General features: G+C 45.6%; 1 protein-coding gene across 3 annotated transcripts in view; it reads left to right on the plus strand.

The window, feature by feature from the left end:
- The first annotated feature begins 2,745 nt into the window (after window positions 1-2,745).
- Window positions 2,746-12,306, plus strand: part of ARL15 (ADP ribosylation factor like GTPase 15) — a 263,307-nt gene continuing 253,746 nt past the window's right edge. Inside the window, exon 1 of one of the 3 annotated variants that reach the window (XM_056541755.1) lies at window positions 2,746-3,042. In XM_056541755.1, the coding sequence (XP_056397730.1) occupies window positions 3,031-3,042 (12 nt within the window). In that variant the 5' untranslated portion in view covers window positions 2,746-3,030. The remainder of the gene's footprint in view (window positions 3,043-12,306) is intronic. The other 2 variants (XM_056541763.1, XM_056541778.1) reach the window with 2 other exon arrangements.

Consider the following 12,306-nt stretch of genomic DNA (forward strand, 5'->3'; position numbering starts at 1 on the left):
TGTATCATAATAAAGACCCCAAGTTGTTGCCCTAACAGAAGCCTGTGTCAAAGGGACACATAATGGATAAGCTCACGGAAGTATGTCAGCATAGGATGTATAAAATAAAAAACATGTAATAAAAAAATAAAAAAATACATTTTAAGAATTAAGAATACAAAATCATTTTAGTGCACTTTATTGTACATTAAAAATAACATGTTTGGGAGATTTATCAGAGCCTTAGAATTGACCAGTTGCCCATAGCAACCAATCAGATAGCTTTTTTAATTTTTCAGAGGCCTTTTTTAACCTCTTAAAGGACATCTGCAGCGGCATTACACTTATCCCCTATCCACAGGATAGGGGATAAGTGTGTGATCGCGGGGGGTCCGACCGCTGGGACCCCCAGATCTCCCTAATGGGGCGCCACCATAAGCGCTAAGGCGCGTAGCGTCGACCTAGAGGTCGACGGTGACGCCCCGTCTCCTCCCCGTCCCCATACAGTTCTATGGGGGGTGCGGGGAGGCACGAATGCTGCCTCCCCGCCTCTCCCATAGAGAGGTATGGAGGAGGCATGACGGCCGCAACGTCATGCTGCGGCAGGCACGCCCCCTGCACGGGAGAGCCGCGGCCCCGTACAGGAGATCGCCGGGGGCCCCAGCGTTTGGACCCCGCGATCAAACACTTATCCCCTATCTTGAGGATAGGGGATAAGTGTTTGTAACGCTGCAGATCTCCTTTAAGGACGTTGGGCGTACCTGTACGCCCTACACCAGGTCCCGGTGTTTAAAACCCTGCATCACACCGGGTCGGTCCCGGCTGCTATTCATAGCCGGGACCCTGGACTAACAGCGCGCGGCACAGATCGTTGTGCCGCGCGCTATTAACCCTTTAGACGCGGCGATCAAAGTTGACCGCCGCATCTGAAAGTGAAAGTAAACACTTCCCGGCAGCTCAGTCGGGCTGATCAGGACATCGCGATAAAATCGCGATGTCCCGATCAGCTAGGACGCGAGTGGAGGTCCCCTTACCTGTCTCTGCCGCGTCCGATCGGGGTTTGATTGCTCCAAGCCTGAGCTACAGGCTTGAGCAATTGAGCCCCTATCTCGCTGATCCATGCAAAGCTATGGCTTTGCAGGGATCAGCCTAAGGCTGCTTTCACACTATAAAAATCATCCGTTTTAAAGATCTGTTTGATGTTCCGTTATGAAAACCCTGAAAATCGGCCATTAAACGTCCGTTAGAAAATCCCATACGTCCGTTAGAAAATCCCATTATAGTCTATGAGAATTTTACATTATCTGTTTTAATCCGTTATAGCCCGTTATGGATAACGGACATTATTTTGTGACGGAAGATAGTAATGGGAGTTTGTGACGGAAGATAGTAATGGGAGAAATAGTGCACGCACTATTTCTTCTGTTCATTCTCCCATCACAAAATAACGTCCGTTATTAATAACGGACTATAACGGATTAAAACGTATAATGTAAAAATTCCATAGACTATAATGGGATTTTCTAATGGACGGTTAATGGCCGATTTTCAGGGTTTTCATAACGGAACATCAAACGGATCTTTAAAACGGATGAATTTTATAGTGTGAAATCAGCTTAAGAGATCAGTGTGTGCAGTGTTATAGGTCCCTATGGGAGCTATAACACTGCAAAAAAAAAGTGAAAAAAAAAAAGTTAACAAAGGTCACTTAACCCCTTCCCTAATAAAAGTTTGAATCACCCCCCTTTTCCCATGAAAAAAAAACTGTAAATAAAAATAAACATATGGGGTATCGCCACGTGCGGAAATGTCCGAACTATAAAAATATATCATTAAATTAAATCACACAGTCAATGGCGTACGTGCAAAAAATTACAAAGTCCAAAATAGCATATTTTTGGTCACTTTTTATATCATGAAAAAATGAATAAAAAGTGATCAAAAAGTCCGATCAATACATAAATGGTACCGATAAAAACTTCAGATCACGGCGCAAAAAATGAGCCCTCATACCGCCCAATATGCGGAAAAGTAAAAAAGTTATAGGGGTGAGGAGATGACAATTTTTTACGTATAAATTTTCCTACATGTAGTTAGGATTTTTTCCAGAAGTGCGACAAAATCAAACCTATATAAGTAGGGTATCATTTTAACCCTATGGACCTACAGAATAAAGATAAGGTGTCATTTTTACCGAAAAATGCACTGCGTAGAAACGGAAGCCCTCAAAAGTTACAAAATGAAATGTTTTTCTTCAATTTTGTTGCACAATGATTTTTTTTCCCATTTCGCCGTGGATTTTTGGGTAAAATGACTAATGTCACTGCAAAGTAGAATTGTTGGCGCAAAAAATAAGCCATCATATGGAATTGCATGTGCAAAATTGAAAGCGTTATGATTTTTAGAAGGTGATGAGGAAAAAATGAAAATGCAAAAAACTGAAAAACCCTGCGTCCTTAACTGGTTAAAAAAGAAACACGCAATCTGATTGGTTGCTATAGGCAACTGCACCCCTCTTGCTTTACACAGATTTTGATAAATACCACCCCCTCCCCATATTATCTACATGAGTGTAAAAAAAACTGACAGGTTTAGCACAATCAATATTTTAATAAAACAAAACACAGCCCTCGACCACGTGAGTAGTCATGTGACAGGTGACGAGTTTCGCTCACTGTAGGGGGGAGATCACCGTCGTAAAACGGGGCGTGGATAGTGGATAACGGGGCGCGGCTAATCGTTTAAGGGCGTGTTTTTTTTTTTTTATGCTTTAGCCAGCGCGATTGGGTGTGGCCTTTGTTACCTTTTATGGAGATGGGCGTGGTTGGTGGTACCTTTACGATGAAGGGGCGTGGTCAGAGCTGCTCGCTTCCTCCATGAGCAGTGCTGGCTGCCAGGCGTTTACAGGAGGGAGGTGGGAGGAGAAGGAAGAGGAGAGAGGGGACAGCTCCAGCAGAAGCAGCAACTTCCCAGGGCTGTGTTATTGAGCGGCAGTGGCCGGGACTCCCAGCGGAGAGCAGTCCTCCTTCATCGCTACCACTGCATGAGTCCATGGATTACATGGTATGTGCCACCCTCACCATGCCCGGGACACTTCCCTGCCATTAGATGGCTGCTGGCTGGAGAATGCAACCCCATCATGCATGCTTCAGTGATCTGCCCTGCATCCTGCCTCATTGACCAGGCAATGGCACTGCTAATGCTGCCTAATGAGGGCTGTGCCTGGGTCACACAGGTGGCTGCCACCTTGCAGGGTACTGGGGGCTGCCATGGCCTTCTGCCACCTATCATGACATCTCTGGGTGCCATTAAAAAGTGCCAATCCATTGTTTTGCAGACAGTGCTGTTGCAAAACTACAACTCCCAGCATGCCCGGACAGCCGCAGGCTGTCCGGGCATGCTGGGAGTTGTAGTTTTGCAACAGCTGGAGACACACTGTTTGAGACTAAACAATGCCAGTCTGCATGCCCAGTGACCAGCGCTGCTGCTGGCATGGCTACCCCGAAAAGGGATCTGCCACTTTGCATTATACTTTGTCTTGCCATTTCTTCCCATTTGCAAAATATCTGATTGCTGTCAGTGAATAAACAGTTTTCCTACCAGCGTGCCTCCAGCTGTTGCAAAATGTCTGATAGCTGTCGGTGAATAAACAGTTTTCCTACCAGCATGCCTTCAGCTGTTGCAAAATTGCAACTCCCAGCTGTTGGCTGTTGAGACATGCTGGGAGTTGTAGTTTTGCAGCAGCTGGAGACACACTGAGACTAAACAGTGCCAGTCTACATGCCCAGTGACCAGCGCTGCTGCTGGCATGGCTGCCCCGAAAGCTGATTCTGCTATAACAAAAGGGATCTGCCACTTTGCATTATACTTTATGTATTGCCATTTCTTACCATTTGCAAAATATCTGATTGCGGTCAGTGAATAAACAGTTTTCCTACCAGCGTGCCTCCAGCTGTTGCAAAATTGCAACTCCCAGCTGTTGGCTGTCCAGACATGCTGGGAGTTGTAGTTTTACAAACGCTGGTTGGGGAAAACACTTGTCTAATCCTTCACAACTGACGGATTACTACAGACCCCTGTGATCTGCATACGTGATATTGCTATCCAACCACAAAGGGCTGTTATCTGCACCGAAACGTTGCGACAAACCCTCAGCTATTGTAAGCAGGTCTAAGTCAGGACGTCAGGAAAGGTTTCCAATTGCTGTCAGTGAATAGACTGTGTTTCCCCAACCTGTGTGCCTCCAGCTGTTGCAAAACTAGAAATTCCAGCTGTTTGGCTATCAGGGCATGCTGGGAGTTGTAGTTTTGCAAACGCTGGTTGGGAAAACCCTTTATCTAATCCTTCACAACTGAGGGATTACTACAATCCTCTGTGATCTCCATACGTGATGTTGCTATCCTAACAGAAGGGCTGTTATCTGCACTGAATCATTGTGACAAACCCTCTGCTGTGTGAAGTGGGGGTCCAAGTCAGGACGTCATGAAGTATTATCCTAGATTGGAGACATTCACTCTATTATCAGTCTTTACCGGGCTGTGGCTCACCAGCTATTACAACACTACAACTCCCTAATGCAGGACACAATAGGAGTTGTGGTTTTGTAATAGTTGAGTAATAGTTCCAATCACTGACAGCAAGCGGAGGTACTGATGGGGAATGGTGATGCAAAGTTAATGGCTTTCGAGTTAGAAAGAACTATCCTAGTTGTGAAATGTGATTTCCCCTGGGGCTTTTCATCTGTTTTGAGACTACAACTCCCAGCCTGCGCTGATACTCTCTGGGAGTTGTTGTTCAAAACAGATGAACTCTCTGACAAGTACATTAGGAGCTTGTGGAGATCTCATCCTTCACAGCTGAGGGTTTGCTACAGTGGAGTCCAGACAATCTTCCTCAGTAGTAATCTACATTACATTATGCTACTGTCCAACCCTGCGGGATGACCAAATCATTGTGACAAACCCTCAGTTGTTAGAAGCAGGTCTTCTGAGGATGACTTTTTAGCCTTGGGATGCCATTAAAGGGGTACTCCACTGCCCCAGTGTCCGGAACATTTAGTTCTGAATTCTGGCTACGGGGGGGGGGGGTCGTGACATCACACCACGCCCCCTCAATGCAAGTCTATGGAAGGGGGCGTGACGGACGTCACGCCCCCTCTCATAGACTTGCATTGAGGGGGTGTGATGTCACGACCCCCTTACCCAGACTTCTGAACTGAACGTTCCGGACGCTTGGGCAGTGGAGTACCCCTTTATGTTTTATCTTGTAAAAATCGCTAGTTGACACAAGACATTCAGTTGACCATTATATTGGTGTTCTCCAACCTGTAGCTCTCCAGCTGGTGCAAACTACGATTCCCATGATGGGAGTTATAGTTTCGCAAAAGCTGAAGAGTGTCAGGTTAGGAAAGGCTTGTAGGGTACGTTCACGAATGCAGATTTAGGTGCAGATTTTATCATTGATTTACCAGCAGAATATCTGCCCACATGTGAACGTACCCGTATACTGTAGTAGGTATGTCATGATACCGGTATTGGGACATGAGTGCTGATACTTTTTCAAATACTCTCCAATACCAATCACCAATACTTAATGTCATGTGACTGCAGAGGTGGCTCTAGGCCTTGTGAGGCCCCAGGCAAAAGTCGAACATGTGGCCCTCACTGACCCTCATAATAAAGAAGTACTCCGAGAGTTTTTTTTTTTCTTTTCTTTTAACCCCTTAAGGACTCAGCCCATTTTGGCCTTAAGGACTCAGACAATTTAATTTTTACGTTTTTATTTTTTCCTCCTCGCCTTCTAAAAATCATAACTCTTTTATATTTTCATCCACAGACTAGTATGAGGGCTTGTTTTTTGCGCGACCAGTTGTCCTTTGTAATGACATCACTCATTATATCATAAAATGTATGGCGCAACCAAAAAACACTATTTTTGTGGGGAAATTAAAACGAAAAACGCAATTTTGCTAATTTTGGAAGGTTTTGTTTTCACGCCGTACAATTTCTGGTAAAAATGACATGTGCTCTTTATTCTGAGGGTCAATACGATTAAAATGATACCCATTATTATATACTTTTATATTATTGTTGCGCTTAAAAAAAATCACAAACTTTTTAACCAAATTAGTACGTTTATAATCCCTTTATTTTGATGACCTATAACTTTTTTATTTTTCCGTATAAGCGGCGGTATGGGGGCTCATTTTTTGCGCCATGATCTGTACTTTTTTTTGATACCACATTTGCATATAAAAAACTTTTAATACATTTTTTATAATTTTTTTTTAATAAAATGTATTAAAAAAGTAGGAATTTTGGACTTTTTTTAAAATTTTTTTTCGTTCACGCCGTTCACCGTACGGGATCATTAACATTTTATTTTAATAGTTCGGACATTTACGCACGCGGCGATACCAAATATGTCTATAAAAAATGTTTTTTACGCTTTTTGGGGGTAAAATAGGAAAAAACGGACGTTTTACTTTTTTATTGGGGGAGGGGATTTTTCACTTTTTTTTTACTTTTACTAGTCCCATAGGGGACTATTCATAGCAATACCATGATTGCTAATACTGATCTGTTCTATGTATAGGACATAGAACAGATCAGTGTTATCGGTGATCTTCTGCTCTGGTCTGCTCGATCACAGACCAGAGCAGGAGACGCCGGGAGCCGCACGGAGGAAGGTGAGGGGACCTCCGTGCGGCGTTCTGAATGATCGGATCCCCGCAGCAGCGCTGCGGGCGATCCGATCGTTCATTTTAATCGCGAATTGCCGCAGATGCCGGGATCTGTATTGATCCCGGCACCTGAGGGGTTAATGGCGGACGCCCGCGAGATCGCGGGCGTCGGCCATTGCCGGCGGGTCCCTGGCTGCGATCAGCAGCCGGGATCAGCCGCGCATGACACGGGCATCGCTCCGATGCCCGCGGTTATGCTTAGGACGTAAATGTACGTCCTGGTGCGTTAAGTACCACCTCACCAGGACGTACATTTACGTCCTGCGTCCTTAAGGGGTTAAGGGTGCGTTCACATGCTAGTAACTAGCAGCGGGTTTCCCGCTGCGAGTTACGCTACCATTAATTTAAATGGGTCCACAGACAGTCCGCAATAGTGTCAGATTTGTGGACTGTCAATTCAAATGAATGGTAGCGTAACTCACAGCGGGTTTCCCGTAGCGGGAAACCCGCTGCTTGTTACTAGCGTGTGAAAGCACTCTAAAACAAATTTACCATTTTGTCAGGTATAAACATCTACTTACTCCATTTCCTCATTTCGGCTCCTGATGCTCGTCTCTTCCGGGTTCCCTGTGGTAAAAACACCTCACTTTGTGGCTCAGCAGTCGCTGGCTTCAGGGATTTCCCCCCTCAGCCAGAAATTGGCATAGCGGCAATCTGACGTATTGAGCCCCGACCCCATTCTTCTACCAGGTCCCGGGGCTCAATACTTCAGATTGTAGCTATGCCAATCTCTGGCTGAGGCAGGACATCCCTGTCGCCAGTGACTGCTGTGCCACAAAGTGAGGTGTTTTTACCACAGGGAACCCAGAGTAAGGGGGCATTAGGGACCACAGTGGGGCAAGTTAAGTACATTTTTTTTTATACCTGATAGAATGGTAAATTTGTAAAAGAAACAGAAAATCTCTATACCGAATTACTCCTTTAAGATATGTCACCCCACATTAGATAGAAGCCCCCGGTAGGTAGGAAGGAAGGAAATCGCCCTCCCCCTATTAAGTAGAATCCCCCAGTATGTAGGTGGGAAAACCCACTTTTATGTAGAAAATAAGTAGGGAATCCTCCCATTAGGCACAAGCCCCTGGTAGGTTGGTAGTCAGGTAGGTAGGGAACCTCCTATCAAGTAGAAGCCATCGTTCATAGTTTCCCCCAATAAGTCCCCAACAAAAGGAAATAATAAAAATCCCACTCGCCTTCCCTCCGCTCACATGCCGAGGCCTCTGATAGTGGTGCAGGACTTGTCTGGTATCAGGACATCTCTACCATGTAGTGTACAGAATATTTCCATTCACTGACAAGAAGCAGAGGACTCGAAAAGGGTGAAGAATTGCCGCACAAAGTCAATGGCATTCCAGTTAGAAATAACTAATGTACGCCATGTTTCAAGTTCTATGTATCTGTGTATAGACTGCAACCTGGGGCTTTTCATCTATTGTGAAACTGCAACTCCTATCCTGCCCAGACGGCCTATGGGAGTTGTAGTTACACAAGAGCTGACCTCGGATCTGTTTATTACTATCATGGAGGTGTTGCTGTTTTCTTGCAGTCATTAGGAATGGCTGTATTTTGTGGGTGTATGGTGTCTGTGACGCCTCTTTTTGTGATTATTTGGCAGTTTAGGAATAAAGGGGAAGATTTATCAATATGTCTGTGTGCAGCCACTTTACAGCTTTTTATTTTATTTTTATTTTTTGCTGTGTTTTTGTCTTACATGCAATAAATGTATCAAAATTTAGCAAAAAATAAAAATCACTTCAGAACTTTATTTTAATATTTTAACGTTTATACATTAGTTTTGCGCCCTTTTAAAAAAGAAGCAGTTAAAGCGGTACTAGAAGTAAATGCTCCGAAGGCTGTTTTTTTTTCCGCACTGCCGGGGTCGGCCAAGCCCCTCGTGACGTCATGGTCATGCCCCCTCCATGCAAGTCAATGTGAGGGGGCGTGACGGCCATCACGCCCCCTCCCATTGACTTGCATGGAGGGGGCATGACCATGACGTCACAAGGGGCGTGGTCGACCCCCGCAGCGTGAAAACAGCCTTTCGGAGCATTTACTTCCGAACGCTGGCCAGTGGAGTACCCCTTTAATAAATCTCGTCCACTGTATAGTCAAGAATGAAGCACTGGATTTCAGTCACTTTTGCCAAAGATGTCTATTTCACTGCGCAAGATAAATGCGCCAAATTACAACCAGAAAAGTATCAGGAATGCATTGATAAATCTCCCCCTTTGTTGTTTAAACCCATTTCGGTATAGGGCCCCTCACTACTACATTGACCATAATAGCAGATGCTAATATTACTATGCGTCCATAGACTAGTTCTGGACCCCGCCCTGGATATACAATTTTGGCAATCACCCCCCCCCCCCCTGCTGAATCTGTGCAAAACATATATAAAGAATTATTGCTATAAGTCTGGAGTACCCCTTTAAGAATCTGTGCTTTTCCATTCCTGAATACATAGTTCTGTACATTCTCTCCTCCATCATTATTGTAGGGAATGGCTGTGGATGATACGATGCTTGTTTGTGCTGTTTTATAGTCTACATTATGTAATATTATCTTGTAAATGGCATCATCTTGGGTTTGTCTGGTGTTATATATAGAGCTAATTCCTGTTCATATAATGTAGTGTTCTCAAACCTGTGGCTCTCCAGCTGTTGCTAAACTACAAGTCCCATGATGCCCTGATCGCTGAAGGCATTATATAACACTACTGAGTTATATTCTTTATTGAGGAGAGTTGTCACAACTGGTCGAAATAGAAGATGGGCAAAGCAGTTTATCCCTTGTGCATATGCTGGGTTAAAATATAGGACTGTGGTGTCCAAGCTGCGACTATCCTTTTGGTGCAGCATTGACCAAAGTAGTTTTGTACTGTAATCTGTAGTGAGAACAGGCCCCAAGGCAGCTTTTTGTCAGCCCTTCCTAATAAGGCTTGGCCATCATTTAAAAAAAAAAAAAATCTACTGTGTATACTCGAGTATAAGCCGACCCGGATATAAGCCGAGGCCCCAAATTTCACCCCAAAAACTCAGGAAAAGTTATTGACTCGACTATAAGCCTAGGGTGGGAAATACATCATCCCCCCCTGTCATCATCCAGAACCCCGTCATTATCATCCCCCCCCCTAGTCATTATCATCACCGCCTGTCAATCCCCTCTCAGTGGTCTTCAACCTGCAGACCTCCAGATGTTGCAAAACTACAACTCCCAGCATGCCCCGACAGCCATCGGCTGTCCGGGCATGCTGGGAGTTGTAGTTTTGAAACATCTGGAGGTCCGCAGGTTGAAGACCATGGGCCTCCTTCGTGATCATCCAGACCCCCCCTTTTTGTTTTCTACTCACCTCCCCTCAGTGGGAAGGAAGGGTGAGCTGGTCCGGGCCGTCCATATTTACGACTAACCCTCCCGACCGGACGGTCCCTGCAGCATAGGTGGTCGAATATGGAAGGCCCGGACCAGCCCACCCTTCCTCCCCGCCGAGGGGAGGTGAGTAGAAAACAAAAGGGGAGTTTGGATGATGACGAAGGCCTCAGTGGTCTTCATCCTGCGGACCTCCAGATGTTTCAAAACTACAACTCCCAGCATGCCCGGACAGCCGATGGCTGTCCGGGCATGCTGGGAGTTGTAGTTTTGCAACATCTGGAGGTCCGCAGGATGAAGACCACTGAGAAGGGATTGACAGGCGGAGATGGACGGCCGGGACCATCCCCTCACAGCTAAAGCCAGAAATTTTTTTTTTTGTTCACTCGAGTATAAGCCATCGGGCTGAAAAACTCGGCTTATACTTGAGTGTATACGGTAATTGCTTTGCTTACCTCCGCCTGCACTGATCCCCGTTCTGCCTGCGGTTGGCGCTCCGGTGTTAGGCTGCTTTCACACTATAAAATTCATCCGTTTTAAAGATCTGTCTGATGTTCTGTTATGAAAACCCTGAAAATCAGCCATTAAACGTCCGTTACAAAATCCCATTATAGTCTATGGGATTTTTACATTATCCGTTTTAATTATTAATAACAGACGTTATTTTGTGACAGGAGAATAAACGGAAGAAATAGTGCATGCGCTATTTCTCCCGTAACTATCTTCCGTCACAAAATAACTGCGCATGCCGTGTTCGCATCATGTGTGTGATACGCATATTGCACATGCGTGAATCGGGAAACCCGGTTCAAAATGAACCAGCCTTGTGAAACGAATAACCCTACCTGTGGTAGAGAAAAAAGGAGAGTGGGGGACCTAAAATGGGCAGAGGTGGGGGATGAAGGTGTTAATACCATTTAACAACCAAATGGCACCGGGACCTAGAATTGACAGAAAAAATAATCCTAATGTATATTCTATGCTCCACTGGACCGGCTGTCCGGGCATGCTGGAAGTTGTAGTTTTGCAAAAGCTGTTGCACCAGCAAAGTTTCTGTGTAGCCCTAGCCTTACATGGATGCTGACTATTATTCTTTGGTCAATATTATATCGTTTTTTTTGCAATTCAGTATGATAAAAATATAGTTGTCACCCAACTCCCAAATCTGAGGCCAATTACATGAATGGAGCTGAGCTGCAATGCTAGACGCAGCCCAAGGGCAAGGGTGGTGCTCTTTCTGGAGGGTAAAAAAAAAACCTTCATAATCTTGTGCAACCTGTTTGCATCCTTTTCTTTTCTGGCCTGGTTCACATTTGTGTTGGAGGGGGTTCGCTGCAGTACCATGTGAAAAATAACCAGACAAAATGGTGCAGGATGCTTTAGGGTATGTTCACACTGAGTAATTAGCGCGGTATTCCATGCGCTGAATTGCGCGTCAGAATTCCGCGGTGTGAACTCCTAACTTTAGCGTGAATGGGTCTTCCGCGGACCCGTTCACATTGCAGAATTTCAATGGAGGAACAGGTTCATAGTTTGCGCGGAAGTCCACAAGTCCTGCATAGCTGTCAATGGTGACGGTGCAGCGCTGTCCTACCGCCGCCAGATGGAGTCTTTGCTCATGGAATTCTGTGAGCGGAGATTCCGTTCAAATTACGTAGTGTGAACATACTAGGGATCGATTGATATGTTTTTTTATTTTTTTTTTATTTAGGGCCGATAACGATAATTTGTCACCTTTCAGGCCAATAGCCGATAACTTATACCGGAATATCGGTATAAGTTATCGGCTATTTCAACCCCCCCACCCCGGCGGGGCAGAAGCTGCTGCAGATTAATGATTTAAAGCGGGTGCTTTAAATCAATGAACTGCAGCGGCTTTTGCGGGGCCAGAGACCGCCGCTGCCACCCGCTTCTCTCCCCCTGCCTGTCCTGGGGTCCTGAGTCTAACCACCACAGTTGCTCCATCGCCTCCTCCCCCCATCCTCTGCCCACATACCGCCGCCGCCCCATTGCCTCCCCCCATCCCCGTTGTTATAATTACCTGTTCCCGGGGGTCCGCGATACTTCTGGCTCCGTCGGCATCCTGCACTGTCACTGTGTGCACTGGCGGTGACGTCGCGTTGGGGACGTCAATCGTCATTGCGCAGCGCACAGCAACAGCGCAGGAGCCAGAAGGATCGTGGACCCCTGGGAACAGGTAATTATAACACCGGGGAGGCGAT

The sequence above is a fragment of the Hyla sarda genome, chromosome 1, assembly GCF_029499605.1.
Source record: "Hyla sarda isolate aHylSar1 chromosome 1, aHylSar1.hap1, whole genome shotgun sequence".
Classification (NCBI taxonomy): domain Eukaryota; kingdom Metazoa; phylum Chordata; class Amphibia; order Anura; family Hylidae; genus Hyla; species Hyla sarda.